Source organism: Saimiri boliviensis, chromosome 1 (assembly GCF_048565385.1).
Source record: "Saimiri boliviensis isolate mSaiBol1 chromosome 1, mSaiBol1.pri, whole genome shotgun sequence".
Lineage (NCBI taxonomy): Eukaryota > Metazoa > Chordata > Mammalia > Primates > Cebidae > Saimiri > Saimiri boliviensis.
The window spans coordinates 82467994-82489762 of NC_133449.1; the positions used below are offsets into that span (position 1 = coordinate 82467994).

General features: G+C 35.5%; 1 protein-coding gene across 11 annotated transcripts in view; it reads left to right on the plus strand.

Moving 5' to 3' along the window:
* Positions 1–21769, plus strand: part of CCDC88A (coiled-coil domain containing 88A) — a 122578-nt gene that overhangs the window by 40261 nt on the left and 60548 nt on the right. For 10 of the 11 annotated variants that reach the window (XM_010333586.2, XM_010333587.3, XM_074399966.1 and 7 more), the window contains exons 6-8: positions 7025–7108; positions 8607–8747; positions 15902–16074. In XM_010333586.2, coding sequence (XP_010331888.1) covers positions 7025–7108; positions 8607–8747; positions 15902–16074 — 398 coding nt within the window. The other variant, XM_010333589.2, reaches the window with a different exon arrangement.

Sequence of the window (21769 nt, forward strand, 5' to 3'; positions counted from 1 at the left end):
GTTCTTATTTACAGCCTTTATGTACTATATTTGCTTTAAAAAATGTCCTGTGTTGGTGAATGTCGCATAAATTTAGATAGCAACAGCATAAATCTGGTTTTTATTGCTGGTTATTGCTTGGTAGTTATTGCTGGTTACTAAAATTGACAGTAGGAATGGAGCAGAACCAAGGACATTTTTTTGAGACAGAGTCTTACTTTGTCACTTAGGCAGGAGTGCAGTGGTGTGATCACGACTCTCACTGCAACCTCAACCTCCAGGATTCAAATGATCTTCCCATTTCAGGCTCCCAAGTAGCTGGAACTACAGGCATGTGCCACCATGCCTGGCTGTGTTTTTGTTGTTATTGTTGTTGTGTGTGTGTGTGTGGTTTTTTTTTAAAGAAATGGGGTCTCACTATGTTACCCAGGCTGGTCTCAAACTGTTGACCTCAAGTGATCTTCCTGCCTTGGCCTCCCAAAGTACTGAGGTTATAGGCATGAGCCACCCTACCTGGCCCCAAAGGATAAATTTATCTGAGAATAAAGAAAGACTAAAATTTTTTTTTTTTTTTTTTGAGATGGAGTTTTGTTCTTTATGCCCAGGCTGGAGTGCAGTGGTGTGATCTTGGCTCACTATAACCTCTGCCTTCTGGGTTCAAGTTATTCTCCTGCTTCAGCCTCCTAAGCAGCTGGGATTTACAGGCACGTGTCACCACATGCTACCACAGTTGTCTCGAACTCCTGACCTCAGGTGATCCACCCACCTTGGCCTCCCAAACTGCTGGGATTACAGGTGCGAGCCATCATGCCCAGCCAAATTTTTTCATATTTAGAGAGAATAAGTTTTATCAACTGTAGAAAACAAACCGAAGACTCAAGGAGACTGTCATTCTGACCTATGTCAGCATCATTCAAGGTTTTTGTAGAAATGAGGAGACAGAAAGGTTGTCAGACCTTGGTCTTTGATGTGATTTGAGCTTGTCAAGAAACTTGGAGACCGTCTTTATACATATTGTATGTCCATGTAGTCATAGCAGAATTATACTTTTATTTGAGAGCCCTTAAGACTTGCATCTATTGTGGTCCTAGAATGACAGATCTACCAATAAAGGAGGAAATATCAAATTTTGAAAAATATTGGTACCATTCGGTATTTTTAAAATGTTAGTGACCTAGTTTCTTTTTAATGCTTCCTATATATAAGGTGCTATAGTAAAGGATAGGGACAGGGATTTTAGAAAAAAGATGTAAATCTTAAGGAGTTTAAATTTTAGAGGAAAGAGAGTAAACAGTTTAAGGTGATAACCATAATGTAATATACATTGGTGCATAAAAGTATTTTCTTAAGTTTGCTTGTGGTATTAAGAAAGGCCTCTGACAAGGTAATATTTGAAATAAGAGCAAAGATGTTGAGAAAACAGCCGATTCAGGGAACGTAAAGTGTGGTTGGGCCAGGAGCAGTGGCAGGGGAATCACTTGAGATCAGGAATTCAAGACTAGCCTGGCCACATGATGAAACGTTGTCTCTACTAAAAGAAAAATACAAAAAAATTAGCTGGGCATAGTGGTTTATGGTTGTAGTCTCAGCTACATAGGAGGCTGAGGCAGGAGAATCGCTTGAACCTGGGAGATGGAGGTTGCAGTGAGTCAAGATGGTTCCACTGCACCTCAGCCTAGGGGACCACAAGACTTCATCTGAGAAAAAAAAAGAAAAAAAAAGTGTGGTTGAAAAGTAGCATTCATGGAGAAGAACGGCAGGAGATTAAACTAGTGAGTTTACATGAATTATGAAAGACTGGATTTGCCACTTTAAGATAGAGTTCAGATTTCAGGCCAGATGCAGTGGCTCATGCCTGTAATTCCAGCACTTGGGAGGCTGAAGCGGGTGGATTACCTGAGGTTAGGAGTTCCAGACCAGCCTGGCTAACATGGCGAAACCCCGTCTCTACTAAAATCACAAAAATTAGCCAGGTGTGGCGGTGCATGCCTGTAATCCGTGCTACTCGGGAGGCTGAGGCTCAAGAATCACTTGAACCCGGGAGGCAGAGGTTGCAGTGAGCCAAAATTGTGCCATTGCAGTCCAACCTGTGTGACAGAGCAAGACGCCATCTCAAAAAAAAAAAAAAAAAAAAAAAAAAACCAACAACAACAACTGTCAGCCTTCAGCTGTGACCGTATAAACAATTAGAAATCTTTGTTGATGCTTAATAGCCAGAATGTGCTTCAGGACAAGAAACTATTGAGGAAGCCAATCAGCCAACAAGTATTGTGGAATACTTTGTAAAATGTCCTCTCTATTACAGAAAATTTGTTCATCTTATAGTGAAGAGATTAAAATTCTAACAATTATTATAATATATAAATAGCATGATTCCCCACATTTTATCAATTTTATCTGTCAATCAATTTTATCTGTTATAATTGTTATTTGTAGGTAGAATTAGCAAGATAAAGTTGCTGACATGATTCTAGAGTTTAGGAAATCAGTGGGCCAAAGATTTCAAGAGATACTATATTCATGAAAAGAAATAGGGGCCAGGTGCAGTGAATCATGTCTGTAATTCCAGTACTATGAGAGGTCAAGGCAGGAAGATCACTTGAGCCCCGGAGTTTAAGACCAACCTGGGCAACGTAAGGAGACCCTGTCTATCAAAGAAAAGAAGGCGGGGGTGGGGAGAGAGGAGAAAGAGAAACAAACATTGGGAAGTTGAAAAATATGTTCTTCTTTTGAAGAAAAAAATAAATTCTTGAGAGGAAGCAGCATTTGAAAACAGTAACGTTAACCACTATCCAAAGATCTTACCTCACAGAATAAATTATAATTATGACTCTTAATCCTTGATTATATATAAGTAAAAGCCACAGAAAGAACTTTAAGTATGAAGAAAACTGTCGAAGGGTAGGCTTGGGTATTTTTGTTTTTGGCTGGCCAACTCAGTCAAGTTTCTTCAGAATCTTTTTCAATGGATAAACACAAGCCTTCTGAACCAGTTCTGAGCATCACCTAGAATTTCAACAGATCTGTGACTCTTCATCCTAGCCCTGAAGTAGTTGAGAGAGTCCTAGGTGAAACCATCCTATGCAGAAGTAAAATCGTTGCAGTGTTTTGTTTGGAAATTTCTTTTGTTCTAAGACTATGTGAAATTCACCCCTTTTTTAGCAGAACTTAAAACCTATATAAAACCTATTAGTGCAGGCTACTTAGTATCCAGAAATATTATTTATTTTGGACTTTCGCCAGGTTGGGTAGTGCTGAAAGTAACTGGGTGTTAAGTGTGGTTGGAATTAAAAATTTGACCCCTTTATGTACCCTCAAAAGGCATCTAACATTAGTATTTGATTCTGAAACCAGTTTTGAACTAGGTCAGTTTGACTTACTTATCAGTGATCTGTAAAGCATCTTAAAAGTTAGCATTTTATAACTTTATCATATCACTTTTTAAGGAAATAAAACTATTTCTGCTGGGTTCAGTGATGGACCTTTAGTCTCAGCTACTTGGGAAGATCACTTGAGGCCAGGAGTTCTAGGCTGCTGCTGTTTACTATGATCATACCTCTGAATAACCACTGTGCTCCAGCCTGGGTAATGTAGCAAGACCCAGTCTCTTTAAAAAAAAAAGAGAGAGAAAACAATTTCTAGCAAGATGTTTGTTTTTCTGAGTATATATAAAAATACAAATATACCTCAAAGAGGGAGACTTTTGTTGATAGACGTATTGTTTTAATATACGTGATAGGAAATTTACCATTTTAACAATTTTTAAAGTACATAGTTCACTGGTATTCTGATTGCTGTACATTCACATTGTTGTGTAAGCATTACCACCATCCATCTCCAGAACTTTTCTTATCTTCCGAAACTAAAACTCTGTATCCATTAAATAATGACTCCCTTTGTTACCAGCCATTGGTAACTACCACTTTACTTTATGTCTCTATGAATTGGATTGCTCTAGCAACCTCATATAAATGGAGTTCACACTGTATTTGTCCTTTTGATTGTCTTATTTGACTTAGCATAATGTCTTTAAGTTTCATTCATGCTATAGCATGTCAGAATTCCCTTCCATATTAAGGCTGAATAATATTCCATTGTTTATACCAAATTTTGTTCATCCATTTATCGATGAACATTTGAGTTGCCTTCATTTTTTGGCCCTTGTAAACAGTGTTGCAATGAACATGAGTGTACAAATGTCTGTTAGAATCCCTGCTTATTGCTCTTTGGTAGAACTGTGGTTTGTTTAGACATATATTACTAGTTTTCTTCTTTAAAACACAATAATGTGTTCCTTGTTTTATTGTCTTGTTCATTAGCTTGTTTTGGGTGCTATTTCCTCTATTTTAGTATAGTTTTTCCACGTAAACTGGTCTTCTTTCTTTAACATCAGAGAACAGTTACTGAAAATATGAGGAATTTGAGGAATAATGTATTAAGGGCTTAAGCTCTCTGGTGCAAGATGTACAACTTTAGGGTTAATGCATTTCTCCCTCCTACCCACCTCCCACCCTAATCACTTTGCTTTTTTCCTGTGTCCCAGTTTCCATATCATATTCTTTTTTTTTTTTTTTTTTTAATGAGACAGAGTCTTGCTCTGTTGCTCAGGCTAGAGTGTAGTGGTGTCATCTTGGCTCACTACAACTTCTGCCTCCCAGATTCTAGCAAATTCTCCTGCCTCAGCCTCCCAAGTAGCTGGGATTACTGGTGCTTGCCACCAACCGTGGCTAATTTTTTATATTTTTAGTAGAGATGAGGTTTTACCATGTTGGCCAGGCTGGTCTTGAACTCCTGACCTCAGGTGAACCACCTGCTTCGGCCTCCCAAAGTGCTGGGATTACAGGCATGAGCCACTGTGACCGGCTTCCATATCATATTCTTAGAATATCATGGTACTCTACTGGCTTAGTAATCAGTTACTATAATACAATAAAGTAAAAAAATTAATTTTAGTGTCCATGATAGTTTAAGAACATTACATAAAGATAAGAAAGCTTAATTTTAAGTGGAAAAAACAATTTGCTGATATTATTTAGTCTTCACAGCTGGAATAAAGCTAAATATCTGTTTTTAACACCAGACTTTTCTTATGCTCTAGGGCTGGGCTATTCTATCCAGTAGCCACTAGCCGAGTGTGGCTATTTAAATTTAAATTAATTACAATTAAATTAAAATTTCAGTTTCTCAGTTACACTAGCTACATTTCAGTTACTCGATAGCTGCATATAGCTAATGATCACCGTATTGGGCAGCTCTGATAAAGAAATTTGATCTAATTATTCAACTTAGAAGTTTGAATCTTATATTCTGTCTCTTTTCCGTCTTGACAGTCTTTCTCTTTTCCAGCCTTCAAAAGCCTATAAAATTTATTCTGTATTCTTTAAAGAAGCCCAACCTGTTTATAAAATATTTGAGAATGCTTAACTTATAAGAGTTAAATAAGGTGTGAGATTTAGTAGAAATTGTGTGTGTTAGAAGGATAAAGGAAAAATTCTCATTTGTGTTGAGACTGTGCTAAAGGATGAGCTCCTAAAGATAGTACAAGTAAAAAACCAGTTGCTCCAGAGCTTAGAAAGAGAAGTGTATCTATTTAGTTGAATTAAGGAACTCTTTTGGTGAGTCATAGTCATTATCTTTGATAATAAATTAAGCTGTTGTGTGTTCTGATAGGCTCAGAAACTTTGCATAGGTCAACGATTTTGGTAGTGTTAAATTTTAAAACTGATGTTACTATACCTGAAGAATTAATATTTTATATATGCTACAAATTTATGCTTAGAATGTAATTCTTAATTGTTCTCACAAGGCCTGTCAAGTATTATTTGCTAGACAAAAATTCTTGTGTTTAAACCCACTAATTTTTTATTCCATCCACCCAAATCTCGGACTTCCTAATCACAACTAGGAATTACACATTTCTGGCAATTTAGTTTTAACCATTTGATTATTCTAACAATTCTGTGTTACAAGATATAGAACTTTCTGCTGATGGAAGTATGTTTAAATTGTGTAGTAGTAGAAAATAGAGCATTACAATTTGGTAAAACAAATATGTAAAGTATAAATCAGAGCCTTTTAAGTTTCATGATCAAAGACCCAGTTTTTAATTTTGTGCCTATATTGTCCTTCCTGGTAGTTCAGTAATTGGCCCAGGAGATGCATCTAATTTAGACAAGGCAGTGCTGTCTATTTTGTAGACACTTCTCATTTGTTAGCAATAAGAATACAGTGATACTAGCAGCTGGTTTGCAGTATTAGTGATGTAGGTGAAGGCAGAGATTAAGATACATGTTAAATTGTTAATACTGACTGGAAGGAAAAGATTGTTTTGCATTTTAATATTTGTAATTTATATAAAGCTTTTTAAAAGTTACACTATAAAGAATTACCCCCTTTATTCCTTTTTGTTGCATGTGTACTTACATATATATTTTTAAATTTTGCCCCTGGTAGCTTTGCTATATTAGAAACAAATCAAATATTTATTAGATTACCTTACAAATCTTGAACTGGGCCACAAAAGTGGGTTTCTTTTATTAAGATTGTTAGGATGAAGATGTGAGAATGAATTGCAAGCTTGAAGTAAAAATTGCTTAAATTTTTTTTCCAAGAAGAAAGGCTGTGTTGTTTGGTTATAGTCAAGGACTGACTGAGCATTTTGGCTGTTTTCCGAATTCTGCCACTGACTCACTGTGTTTTTTGGCAAGCAACTTATCCTCACTGAAACAAGTTCTTGATTCTTTACTTCTCTGTGTGTAAAGTTGGCATAATAATATTGTGCTAACCTCAGATGAGTTGTGTAATGGTTTCCCACTTTAGAACTTTCCAGCATAAAAATAGTATGTATTTTCAGTGCCTTGCTTTTTAAAATAATTATTTCTAAATTGTTATTTGTTTATTAGGTAAGTATGTTAGACAATTTAAATGTAAAACAGAACCTTTACTGTTCAAAATATAGCAAACCTCATAAAGTTTTAGTTATATACAACATTTTAAGGACTATACCCTATAAAGTATGAATAATTATTTTATTCATTTTTTTTAGTGTCAGAAAAAAGAAGAATTTATTGAAAGAATTCAAAGTTTAGATTTTGATACAAAAGCAGCAGTTGCCGCACATATTCAAGAGGTAATGACCTATATGCAATTTTATGTGCTATTTATGAAGCTTGTGGTATGTTTATTTGTGCATCTCCTAAAATAATTAAAAATCATAGAATAGGTGAGAACAAATCAAGATCAAATATAGATGGTGCTGATTTTATACAAATTGTCTTCTCTTTAGAGATAGTTCCTTACATGTGGCACAGTGTTGACTACAAATATATTGTTGCCTTTATTGTATAGGCAGAAAGTGTTATTTGAGGAATGAGGTATATGTCTTGGTTAGAATGGATTACAAAGCAGTAAATGGAAATAGCAGAAAGTGGAACACTGCTTGTAATTCAAAACAATAGTGAGGTAAGATGACAAGCTTAGTATTGTCATTCCAGTGATTTTCTTTTGAATGAATAGACAGCATAATTTTTATTAAAGATATTACTTGAACTATAAACACATTAATGATTTGTAGCATTCATATAAAAACTTAAGTCTAGGGCATATTATGCAGTGTCAAATAATTGAAGTTAATAAAATTTATTAAAATTCATTTTAAAAGCTATTTCTGCATCTGTCTATTAGGCTTTTAATCTTATAAAGACACCTTAGAATTAGAATATGTTAAATTTTGTATGTTGATTAGAAAAGGGAAAAGAGAAAATTTTTAAATAGTGAAAATTGGTAGTATTTAAAGTATTCTTTATTTAGAAGACTTTTGTGTTTCATAGGTCATCTTTTCTCTTATTTAGCATTCATAAAGCCCAGATTTCTTGTCAGTAACATTGTTGTCAACAGTAAGCATATTAGTACTTTTTAAGATGTAATTTTATTGGTAGTCTCCCATTACACAGTACATTTTTGCTTTATGCTAGTTATGTGGTTTTATTTTATTCTGAATAAATGCTAAGTAATGCAAGTTACTGAATTTACCACTATCCTTGGAAGTATAATTCTTTTTGCTGCTTGTTATGAAAGTTAGAGCAAATTACTGGAATTATAGTGAGAAATGGAAGGCACTGATATAACTTTTCCATTCTTTTAAAAATCTTTATATTGGGAATCCTTTCTCCTAAGCTTCTATGACAGTGTCATCTTCAGAATCTATAAAGACTTAGATATTCAGTTACAACAATGCAGTAACATATATCCTACAAGGTTAAAAACGTTTTGCTCTTGAATTCAGGTAAAATAAATTAAAAATCTTATCCACAAAGTTCAGTTGATTTTGTTAAAGAAGTTGTCAGGATATATCAACATTACTTTCCTTTAAGAATGTCTTGAATTAAATATTAATATTTTATTTTTGTTGGCTAGAAAATGAATATTAATTCATTTGATTATATTAAAAATAATTGTTAGTTACAGTGTTTTCATCATGAATTTCAAATGTTCTCCTTTTAACATCATATTGACTTTTCATATTTTTATGGGATATATAATATTTTAGCTAATATTGTACTATAGTCAAATAGATTTTTAAGTGTTAGCCACTTTTTGGGTTGTTTATTTTGGTTACTTTTCTAAAGGTAACTCATAATCAGGAAAATGTGTTTGACCTGCAATGGATGGAAGTGACTGATATGTCGCAGGAGGACATAGAACCACTCTTGAAAAATATGGCATTGCATCTAAAAAGACTTATAGATGAGAGAGATGAACATTCAGAGGTTTGTAAATTTCTTTCAGTATATTGTGAAAGTTTGCTTTTCAAAAAAGAAAATAGTAGCTTTGGGAAGTTTTCAGAATCAATACTATTTCTTAGAGACAGGTAATAAAGGAGTGTCTTTTTTTGTATGGACTACAGAAACCTGAAAGGATGTGTAAGAACCCCAAATTGCCAATAAAGAAATTGCAGTTAGGTTTCTCTTCTCCTTTCCTTTTAAATTAGTATTATTCTGATTTTTTTTTCTGTTTTTCAAGTCATCCCCACAGCTTTGGCAACCATACAGAAGTCTGAAACTGAAAATATAGTTGATGTAAGTGGAAAAATCATTGCCATGAAGCATAAGAATTTGCTTAAGGCTAATTTCTTAGTTTTATTGCCACATGTTGAGGTTGGAAAAGTAAGTTTTAATAGAAGGAGAATAACAGGTGTTCTGAATAAAATGTCCCACAAAAGATCTCAAATGAGGTGTGATTTTAAAAAGAGAATTATTTTAAGTCCGTTAAAACAGAACTTTGCTTTTTAAAAAGAGTACAAGTGTACTAAGTTTTCTATCTGCACTGTCTGAAAGCAGTTTATAATTTTAAAGAGTCTAGACTTTAGTGCATGCAGTAGTGGGTGATATTTTCTTAATAGAAGAGCAAAGTACTCTGCCATTCTGCTGAATGTATAGCTTTTATTAGTTTCATTTACATGTGAGATACAGTTTTGAGCTTATTTGTAGAGAATTCGTATGAGTACCGTTGAGACCAATGAAAGACTACATAGAGAAAATTCCTAAGTTTTTTTTTTTCAATATAAAACTTTCTGGTCTCTCTGGGGGATAGTCAGTTCTAATGTGAATTTTCAATTTTTCTTTAGACATTAAACAAAAAGAAAGTATAGGAAATAAATATATTAGAGCAACAGTTAAATTTTTTTTAAGTTAGGACATTGAGACCAAAGGAAGGAAAGAATAAATTGGAAAACATCCCTACTATGTATCAAATTTATCCTGAGATACTTAGATCATTTCACTTTCAAATAGATTTTTTAGCCATATGCTATCTTTTTTTAGTGCCTTTTTACTGCTTTATGCATTTTCTAGAACATGTATTTATTTGTATTTCAGGTTGTTAAAGGTACTGCAATAAGGTATCCTCCAGTTTCTGAGGAATTATTTCTAAAAATCTGTACTTTCGTCTTATATTATTTTTTGTTATTTAAAAAATTTTTTGAGACAGAGTCTAGCTCTATCGCCAGGCTGCAGTGCAGTGGCACCATCTTGGCTCACTGCAACTTCCACCTCCCGGGTTCAAGCGATTCTTCTGCCTCAGCCTCCCAAGTAGTTGGTATTACAGGTATGTGCCACCATGTCTGGCTAATTTTTGTATTTTCAGTAGAGACATGGTTTCACCGTGTTGGCCAGGCTGGTCTCTAACTCCTGACCTCAGGTGATCCTCCCACCTTCGCCTTCCAAAGTGCTGGGATTACAGGTGTCAGCCACTGCACCCGGCCTATACTTTAGTTTTATATGACTGATGGGCAGGTATAAAATGTTTGATCTCAGGTTGGGCACGGTGGCTCACGCCTGTAATCCTAGCACTTTGGGAGGCTGAGGTGGGTGGATTACTTGAGGCCAGAAGTTCGAGACCAACCTGGCAAACATGGCAAAACACCATCTCTACTGAAAATAAAAAAAATAACTGGGTGTGGTGGCATATACCTATAATCCCAGCTACTTGGGAGGCTGAGGCACGAGAATCGCTTGAGCCTGGGAGGCAGAGGTTGCAGTGAGCCAAGATCATGCCACTGAACTCCAGCCTGGGCAACAGAGCAAGACTCTGTCTCAAAAAAAAGAAAAAGAAAAAAAAAGTTTGATCCCATTTAAGTGAATTGATTAATATGGGGTGAACAGAATACTTACCATTTCAGCAGAACATTTTCCTGAGTGATTTAAAAAAAAAAAAAGAAGAAGAAACAAAGAAAAGAGAATACTTACCATTACGTGACTCTGGCAAACTAAAAGGATTATGAAATACTATATAGAATGATTGAAATCCCTTTTAAAATATATTATCCTGCCTGTTTAAGCATTTTTGTTAATTTTTTTTTCAAATGAAGAAAAAGAAGTGGTCATACTCTTCTGTCTCAGATATTTGGGAAAAAAATTGATAGCTAGGGTAGGGTTGGGGAGAGATACCCAATTATCTGGGAATTTTCTTTCCCCCAATTTGGGCTACCAGTAGACTAATTTGAAAAGGTCATTTAAAAAACTGTGGAAAATATTAGACAAATGTAAAGGTAGTATGTAACTAGAATTCTGTGTCATTCAATTAGATTGAAACAAGTTCTTCCTTAGATTTCTCCTTTAACTTTTTTTGTTTTGACTAGCTTTTGTTATAATTCTTTAACTTGAGTCTAAAAAGTATGTATTTGGTCACCTTTTTTTAACATTTCTTTTTACTTTTGTATTCTTAATGCTATAGAACAAGTATGTCTTTAGTCCTCTTCTTTTACTAAAAACCGAATAGGAGAATTTAATGAATTTAAGATCTCCTTATTAGCACCGTTAATTTTATGCCAGACTTCGTGCTGTAAATTTAACATATACTGTTTTATTAAATCTGCATGAAAACCCTATTTTATAGTTGAAGATACTTGAGCCCCAAGTAGTTAAGTAACTTGCCAGATCTAACTCCAGTGCCTGAGGTTAGAAACATAATGTAATACCTTTGCCTAACTCCACGGTTGTACTGAGCACACCTCTAATTTCTTTTCCTTAATAATGAATTCTACAAGCAGAATTAATAGGTCATCTGTTTTTGTTTTTTTTTGTTGTTGTTAGCACTGATTTATCTTTTTAGGTTTATTCTTCAGTATATATTAAGACATACCTGCTTTTTGCAAGGGCTTATGTTTGGGAGCAAAAAACTGGCAAACTATTTCAAAAAAGAACCAAAGATTGTTATAGTCTAATAAGGAAGTTATTTTAATAAAATAACTGTAATAAAATTTTGAACATGGTAAGTACAAAAAATGATATATATCATTTTTATATATATTCCTATAGCATAAGTATATATTCCTATATATATTTATATATATATGTTATAGGAATTGGAGAGCTCACAAAATTAGCTATGCTTTAAAAACATTTCCTGTCAGATTATTTTGTTTTTGCATCAGACTATTTTGAAAATGTATTGGAAGTCTTGAGCTCAAGAAGTTACTGACATTAGAGTAAACAGTCAAAATATCTGAAGAATCTTTAATGGAAAATACTCTGGGAACTCTTAACTTTTGAAGTACCAGATTTCTTTCTTTCTTTTTAATGTTTTGTAATACATAGTTTATTGACTTCTTGGTAGATACCTCCATTTCACCACCTACTAACTTCAAATGTAGTATCTGTCTTCTGTACTTTTCTCCTGCTCTTAATTTTATGAATTATTTAATTGAATATTTTTGAGCATCCATTTTTGTGTAAAATACTATGCTAGATAAAATGAGAGATTGAGAGATACAAAGGAGGTGTAAGAAAGATGGTATCTGGCTTATTGAGAAAACTGCATCATTTGTAAGTCCAAAATATGAGCTAGCATATAATTAAGTGCTTGTTTATTTGTGCATGAGAAAATAGTAATACTTACTATCTGTCAGCTTTGTTAGAGTCAGGAGATGTTAGAAAGAAAGATTAAAGATAACTGAGACAGTGGCCGGACGCGGTGGCTCATATCTGTAATCTCAGCACTTTGGGAGGCCGAGGTGAGTGAATCACAAGGTCAAGAAATCAAGACCAACCTGGCCAACATGGTGAAACCTTGTCTCTACTAAAAATAGAAAAATGAGCTGGGTGTGATGGCATGCACCTGTCATTCCAGCTACTTGGGAGGCTGAGGCATGAGAATTGCTTGAACCTGTGAGGCAGAGGTTGCAGTAAGCCAAGATTGCACCCCTGCACTCCAGCCTGGTTACACAGCAAGACTCGGTCTCAGAAAAAAAAAAAAAAAACCAAAAAATCAAAAACAAAGATAACTGAGACAGTAAGAAAATATACAAATAAAAGTTGGCTCTGAGTACGTGGAGTCTGGGATACTATGGAGATTAATAACACTGTTCACAGGGAAGTTGGGATGAGCCAGCTGATCATGGGATAGAAGAGAATAGTGTTATTAGACATATGAACCATCCTTCAAAAAGTGCCAGGAAGGGAATGTGATTTTTTTTTTTCCTGGGTAGAAGAAACTTGGATATCTTTGAAGAACATAGAGAAAAAAGCCAATAAGAAGAAAAATTGAACTGTTTAAGTAAGGAATACGTATTAGGAGCAAAAAAATGCATAAGAAGAAAGGAGGTAATCCCAGGTGGTTTTGTTTCTTTGGCAAATTGGAGGAGAGGTGAAAGTAATGATAGCAGTTTGCAGTTGGAGGCTTAAGTAGAGAAGAAGTAATACATTTACATAGTCATCATAAAAATATTTGAAGGGAAATCAGCAAGGTTTCAATAAAAGGATAGATAGGCAGTGGAAAGAGTTTGATTGAAAATGGATGGCACGATCTGTACTAGGACTGTGTAACTTGTTTTTCTGTAAGAGCTTTATCATCTTGGAGCAAAAATAGAGAAAACTGATGGTGGGTCAGGAGGATAACAGTGTTAGAGTCAAACTTGAACTTAACCTCTGCTATCCTTATCACTAGTTGTGTGACTTTGGTTAAGTTATTTAATCTATATGAGCCTAAGTTTTCTCATGTCTAAAACTGGCATATTACCTCTATTGCAAATTATAGTAATCCCTCACAAGTTCTATAAATGTTAATTCCTTTTTCTTTTTTTGCAAAGAATGAGCCAGTAAAGAGCACAATAAGAATGACATTTAAGGGCCTAATTGTAATTCCAGGATGAGTAGGAACTCTAGAGTAGCCAGGAATAATCTCTTAAACTGAGTAAAACAGGGGAGGAATTGAGTGAATAAAGGTTCAGGAGTAGGTATGGTGACATGGGAAAATGATAGTAAAGGAGGCATACTACGTTGGAAGAATTGCTTCCTTTGCTGGAGAAAACTGTATGAACTGATATAAGGAGTGGACATGGAATTAATAGAGAGAAAAAGAAATGGGAAGTAATTTTCTGAGGTTCATCAACAGACATACTGGAATTGGAAAAGCAATAGTTACAGGCAGGAAGATAAGACGGACCTTGATACAGGTGCTGAAATGTATCCTGAAGATAAATCAATTCTGGTAGATGATTTAAGAAAAAAGAAAAAGAAAAAAGTAATGATTCAGGAAATACAGATAAAACTTGATGATAAGAAATAAATCAAGGATGCTATTTCATGATCCCAAGGTAGTAATCCTACCCATCCTTTCTAAAATCATAGTATAGCTGAAATTGCTACATAAGGCAGTTTATTTGCCTGAGAAGTTTCAAAGAAAAACCTGAGAAATTGGGTTAGATTAAGAGAATTTACATACAATGAAAGGAAAATTAGGGGAATTGAGAAGGAACATATAGCCCTTAAAGTTTAGATTTAGGAAAATGAAAAGGAGGTTTGTGTCCCATGGAGGGTCTTGGAAGAGAGAAAAAGAGAGAGTGAGAGAAAAAGAGAAGAAAGGGAGAAAAAGGAAGAAGGAGAAAATGGAAAGGAAGGAGAGGGGAGGGCCTTTGAGAGGGGAACCAGATTGGAATTAGTATTAGAGAGAGCATAAGATGTGAAGTCAGACTGGCATGGAGTCATAAGCTATTAGCTAGTTGTATGATTATGGACAAATCAGTCACTGTGCCTCAACTACTTACTGCAGAGTAAAGAGATTGAGCTAAATTTTTGAGGTATTGTTAGGACCCTCCAAGATCCCTGTTCATAATTCAAGAGTAGTGCTGTCCAATTCTGCAGTGACAGCAAGATTGTATTTCTCGGCTGTCCAAGATTGTATTACTGGGCTGTGCAATACAGTAATGGCTGTGTGCACTTGAAATGTGGCTAGTGCAACTAAGGAACTGAATTTTATTTTATTTTTTTGAGACGAAGTCTCACTCTGTCACCCAGGCTGTAGTGCAGTGGAGTAATCTTGGCTTATGGTAACCTTTACCTTCTGGGTTCAAGTGATTCTCCTGCCTCAGCCTCCCGAGTAGCTGAGCTTACAGGTGTGTGCCACCATGCCCAGCTAATTTTTTTGTATTTTTAGTAGATATGGGATTTCATGATGTTGGTCAGACTGGTCTTGAACTCCTAACGTCAAACGATCCGCCTGCCTCTGCCTCCCAAAGTGCTGGGATTATAGGCATGAGCCACTGTGCCCGGACTGGAACTGAATTTTTAACTTAAAAAATTTTAATTAAATAGCCACCTACGTTCGCTACTGGCTATTATGTTGGACAACATAGTTCCAGACAAATCACTCTTAAGTTTATTTCTTTCCTATGTCAAAGGGTCTTTTATGCCTTTCCAACATTGGCTATCTGATCATAATTGATTTATTTTGTTAAAAAACTAGGAAGGGAATAATAGCAAAGACATGGAATAAACCCAGATGTCCCTCAATGACACAGACTGGATAAAGAAAATGTTGTACTTACAAACCATGGATACTATGCAGCCATAAAAAAGAATGAGATCATGTCCTTTGCGGGGACATGGTTGAAGCTGGAAGCCATTATCCTCAGAAAACTAATGCAGGAACAGAAAACCAAATACCACATGTTCTTACTTAAAAGTGGGAGCTGAACAATAAGAACACATAGACACAGGGAGGGGAACAACACTCACTGGGCTCGTCGAGGGAGGCCAGGAAAAGAGCTAATGCATGCTGGGCTTAACACCTAGGTGATGGGTTGTTAGGTGCAGCAAACTACCATGGCACACATTTACCTATGTAACAAACATGTATATCCTGCACTTGTACCCTGGAGCTTTAAACAACAATAACAACAATAAAATTTAAAAACTAGGAAAGGAAAAAATGATTACCTTGTTTAGTGTTATTTACTAAGTAGCTCATGCATGAACTGTTGAATGAAACTTATAAAGAGTGACAACTAAATATGATAGTTAAGATGTTTTTGACCAATGAATTATTTTTAATATCGTAGTACAATTCTTACACCTAGTGCATAGTGTTGATGTGTCTTTTTTGCTAATATGTAGAATACTGAAAGTGATTCTGTGTGTATTTCTAGACTATCATAGAACTCTCTGAAGAGCGGGATGGTCTTCATTTTCTACCCCATGCCTCTTCATCTGCACAATCACCTTGTGGTTCTCCAGGCATGAAGCGAACAGAAAGTCGACAACATCTGTCAGTGGAACTGGCAGATGCTAAAGCCAAGATAAGAAGGCTTAGGCAGGAATTGTAAGTTGCTGATTTTTAAGGTTCATTGAATTTATATGGTCTCAAAGGTGATCCAAACAACATTTTTAAATCGTGGAAATATTGCCAGCTTGTGTCAGTGTTTTTACAAGTATGTGTCAAAATGAGAAAAATAAGGAAGCTGGCATAAGGTTTTCCTATTGCTAAATCTTACCAATTTAAAGGACGCCTTTTATTCTAGCGTTACGGCCTTTCTAGCTTTCTGATGTTAATGTCTTTTTTTTTTTTTTTTACGTAGAATAACTCCTCATTTGGCAGATTCAGGCTGTCAATTTTTTGTCTTTACATTCCTTGAAATCCAAATTATTAGGAACTACTGATGTAGGTCAATAAGTTTAACTCTTTTGAAATTAATGTTTTGCACCTAAAAAACTGAGTTGTTGGCATTATAGTATTACCAAAAAAATAGTTTTTCATGTATGTATCTTGGATTGAGATGCCTGAGCCACGTACTTAGTAAAGGTAAATACAGTCATGTGCCACGTAACAACATTTCAGTATACAATGGAGCACATATATGATGGTGGTCCTATAAGATTATAATGGATCTTCATCTAATGAAGCCTTGATGTTCCTGACCCTGTGTAGGCCTAGGCTAATATGTGTCTTAGTTTTTAACAAAAAACATTTAAAAGCCAAAAAGAAAAGAGAAGAAAAATGGTTATAGAGTAAGTACATAGGCTGGGTGCAGTGGCTCATGCCTGTAGTCCCAGCACTTTGGGAGGCCGAGGTAGGCAGATTGCCTGAGGTCAGGAGTTGAAGACCAGTCTGGCTAACATGGGGAAACCCCATCTCTACCCAAAATATAAAAAAATTAGCTGGGTGTGGTGGCATGCACCTGTAATCCCAGCTACCAGGGAGGCTGAGGTAAAGAGAATCACTTGAACCAGGGAAGTGGAGGTTGCAGCGAGCTGAAATCATGCCACTGCCTGGGTGACAGCGAGACTCCATCTCAAAAAAAAAAAAAAAAAAGAAATAAGGATATAAAGAAAGAAAATGTTTTCTTACAGTTGTACAATGTGTTTATGTTTTAAACTAAACATAAAAGAGTTAAGTTTAAAAATTTGAAAGTTTATGAAGTGAAAAGTTACAGTGAGCTAAGGTTAATTTATTATTGAAGAGACAAAAATGTCTTAAACTAAGTTTAGGGCCAGGCAAAGTGGCTCATGCCTGTAGTCCCAGCACTTTGGGAAGCTGAAGTGGGCGGATCACCTGAGGTCAGGCGTTTGAGATCAGCCTAGCCAACCTGACGAAACCCCATCTCTACTAAAAATGCAAAAATTAGCTGAGTGTGGTGGTGCACACCTGTAGTCCTAACTACTCAGGAGGCTAAGGCAGGAGAATCGCTTGAACCTGGGAGGCAGAGTTTGCTTTGAGCCAGGATTGCACCACTGCACTCCAGCTTGAGTGACAGAATAAGACTCTATCTCAAATAAATAAATAAATAAATATAGCTGGGCACAGTGGCTCACACCTCTAATCCTAGCACTTTGGGAGGCCAAGGTGCTAGGCAGATCACCTGAGGTCAGGAGTTGAAGACCCAGTCTAGTCAACATGTCAAAACCCTGTATCTCTTAAGAATACAAAAATTTAGCTGGACATGATGGCACATGCCTGTAATCACAGCTATTTGGGAGTCTGAGACACGAGAATCGCTTGAACCCCAGAGGCAGAGGTTACAGTAAGCTGAGATTGTGCCACTGCACTCCAGCCTGGGTGACAAGAGTGAGATTCCGTCTCAAAAGAAAAAAATACAATACAATAAATAAATAAACTTAGTGTATCATAGGTTTATAAAGTCTACAGTAGTGTACAGTAATGTTCTGGGCCTTCACATATACTCAGTGACTCATCCAGAGCAACTTTCAGTCCTGCAAATTCTATTTATGGTAAATGCCCTATACAATTGTACCATTTTTAATCTTTTATACCCTATTTTTACTGTACCTTTTCTATGTTTAGATACACAATTACTTACCATTGTGTTATAGTTGCCTACAATATTCAGTACCATTACATGCTATATAAGTTTGTAGTCTAGAAGCAATAGGATATACCATATAGCCTAGGTATATATTAGGCTATACCATCTAGATTTCTGTAAGTACTATATGCTCTGTGATGTTTGCACAGTGATGAAATCACCTAACTTATTAGAGTGTATTCCTATAGTTAAATGATGCATGACTGCATTCAGATTTGGTTAGTGCTGATGAAATTATATTTTCTTAAAAGACCATTACAGAAAAGCAAGTATAAATGTCATATAGGCATTCCTTGGTGAACCCCAAGTAAAGATGTGATCAATCTCTGCTGGAGATTTGTTTTTATTTTGTACTTTTAAAAGAACAAAGGATTTTTGTTGTGAGGGCTTTTTTGTGTGTGTGTGTGTGTGTGTGTTTCTTGGAATTTGAGCTTCAGAATATAGATTTTAAATTTATAACCACAGTGTAACAACTAAACTTATTTACTGATTATTTAAAACAGTTAAAGTGATTGAATATGTAAAGTAGAAAAAATATTATAGTTCACAGGAAAATTTGAAAATAAAAAATAACAGCTTTCATTTGTGGATGTATGCATTATTATGTATCTATTGAAATGAACACGCCCAGGATATTCTGTAAACAGCTGCACCAGGAAGATTAGAGAAGAGATTGCTGTTATTAGTTTGACTGGCAGTTAATGGATAGTCTAAATAGTGAACACTAGTTCGTTCCATATAATTTAGCACAATCTTCTCCAGCCTTTAGATAAAGCATGCAATTATATCTGTAATGATGGCTGTGAATTCATTTAAGGTTTTACACTATGTTAGAATTTAATTTTTAAATAAAATTTACTTGGCCATGGAGTATATTAAAATTCCAAAAAAATGAGGAGATTGATGAAATTTGGTTTTCTAATACTGATTAGAAAATGTAAATGGGTATTTTTTTTTTTTTGTAGAAAGTGATTTATTTAGAGAGAGAGAGAGAGAGAAAGAGGAACCAGAGAAGGAGAGAGAAATAAACAGCTAACTCTCAGACTGAGTGAGAGAATCCAGAAAGATGGAAACCAGGAGAGGAAAGTAGCTTCCACACTGAGTGGAAGGGAATAGAGAGAGATGGAGTTTAGAAGGGAAAGACAGGCTTCCACAAGAATGTTCGAAGGGGGTTCCAGAGGGAAAATCCAGGATAGAGAAAAACAGCTTCCACGAGCAAGAGAGTGTTTGTGGAAGGGGATCTAAACATGTAGTCCCGTAAATGGGTATTTTTAATGGGTAAATAAATGTGCCAGTATTCCCAGTAACTAGCTTTTCAACAAATACCATCTAATATCTTCATTTTTCTTTGAAAAGGTGTTTCTTTATGGACTTCTTCTATTATTAGACAGAAGTATATCTCCTGTTACTTCTTTTTATTGGGAGAAATCTCTACTAAAGTGAATGAAGTACAGAAATTATGGTGGACAAAAATAGCAGGTTGCCTTGTACCGAATGGAAACTATACAATAAGTAATTGCAACCAGAATGTGGAAATTAACAGCATACTCATTTATGGGGCAGTACATTATGATGTAATTGCTTTTGATTTATAAACATATGGAGTAAAAGTATAACTTGTGATATGGGTGAAAGAAGTAATTTTTTAAATTTAAAATAGTAATTTCACTTTTATATAGTAGTTAATACTACCAAAGACTCCCTTTAACTCTGCCTCCATAAGTCCCATGTTTTGAAAGAATTTTTCTGATACAAACTATTTATTATTTTTCAAAAAAATACCTTATTGAGATACAATTTGTAGGTCAGAAAATTCATCCTTTTATAGTGTACAATTCAGTGGTTTTAGTTTATGCATGGAGTTGTACAGTTGTCACACACCAATTTCAAGAAATTTTTGTCACCGCAAAAAGAAACCCCATATTCAGTAACAATTGCTGTCTCTCACCCTTTGCCCTCAGCTCCTGGCAATCACTAATCTACTTTCTGTTTCCATGATTTTGGCTATTCTGGACATTTTATTGTATAAATGGAATCATACAATATGTGTCTTTTGCGACTGGCTTTATTTACTTAATGCTTTCCAGGTTCATCCATGTTGTAGCATGTATCAAAACTTTATTCTTTTTAGAGTTGAATAATATTCCACTGAATAGATATACCACATTTTGATTAGCCATTTTTCAGTTGATGGGCATTTGAATTGTTTCCAGTTTTTGGATATTATGAATAATGCTGCTATGAACATTGAGATGCATCTTTTTCTGTAAACATCTGTTTTGAATTCTGCGTGTTAACATACATGAAGAATGGCCAACATTCAACATTGTGAACATAATTAATGCCACTGAATTATATACTTAAAAATGGTTAAAATGAGGCTGGATATGGTGGCTTGCACCTGTAATTTCAGCACTTTGAGAGGCCAAGGAAAGACGATTGCTGGAGGTCAGGAATTTGAGACCAGCCTGGGTGGCACAGGGAGACCCTGTCTCTACAAATAATATTTTTAATGTGATGGCACATGACTGTGGTCCCAGCTACATGGGAGCTTGAGGCAGGAGGATCACCTGAACCAGGAAGTCAAGACTGCAGTGAGTTGAGATTGCACTACTGCACTCCAGCCTGAATAACAGAGAGAGACCCTGTCTCAAAACAAAACAAAAAGAAAAAAAATGAAAAAATTCTAAATACTTCTGGGTCCCAAGCAGTTCAGTTCAGATAAGGGATACTCAACCTGTTTCAGATGCCTTTTAACTTTTAATGCACTTTTAGAAATCTGTCTCAAGAGCCAAGCATAGCAGTGTGCGCCTGTAGTCGCAGTTACTTAGGAGGCTGAGGTGGAATTCTTGGCTCAAAAGTTCAAAGCAAGGCTGGGCAATGTAGTGAGACCCTATCTCTTAGAAAAGAAGAAGAAAACTCTCATGAAATACACAGAATTTTATGTATAGTGATGAGCTTATTTACTAAAAGATTAAATAGTACTATGAAAAATGGAATCCACTTAATAAAGTATGGTTTCGTTAGCAAAGGGAATATTTTTCTACCATTAAAAATTGTGGTTTTGGGCTAGGCCCCATGGCTCATGCCTGTAATCCCAGTGCTTTGGGAGGCCGAGGCAGGAGGACTGCTTGAGGCCAGGAGCTTGAGACCAGCCTGGACAACAGAGTGAGACCTCATCTCTACAAAAAATTAGCCAGAAGTGGTGTCACATGCCTATACTCCCAGCTATTCTAGACTCTGAGGCAGGAGGATCACTTGACTCCAGGAGTTCAAGGTTGGAGTGAGCTGTGATCATGCCACTGCACTTCGTCCTGGACAGTGGCATGTCCAAGCTGTCACTTGTGACAGAGTGAAACCCTATCTCTTAAAGTATATACATATATATTTTAATAATATAAAAATAATATACACATATTTTATAACATATATTAATATACAATGGTTTTAGAAAATGTAAGGGCATGAATAGATGAGAACAATAAGTTGTTTTATACAGTGAACATTTACTTTTTTTATTATTAAAAAACAGAAGGTGGAAAAGTAGAGATAGTGAGTGGAGGCTTACTTTAAGGAGCTTGGCCATGAAGGAGAGAGAGAAAATGGGGATTAGAAGTAAAATTTCTAAGAGAAAAAATAGTAGAAGAAATTTGAGGATGTTTATAGACTAGGAGGCAGAAACCAATAGAGAAA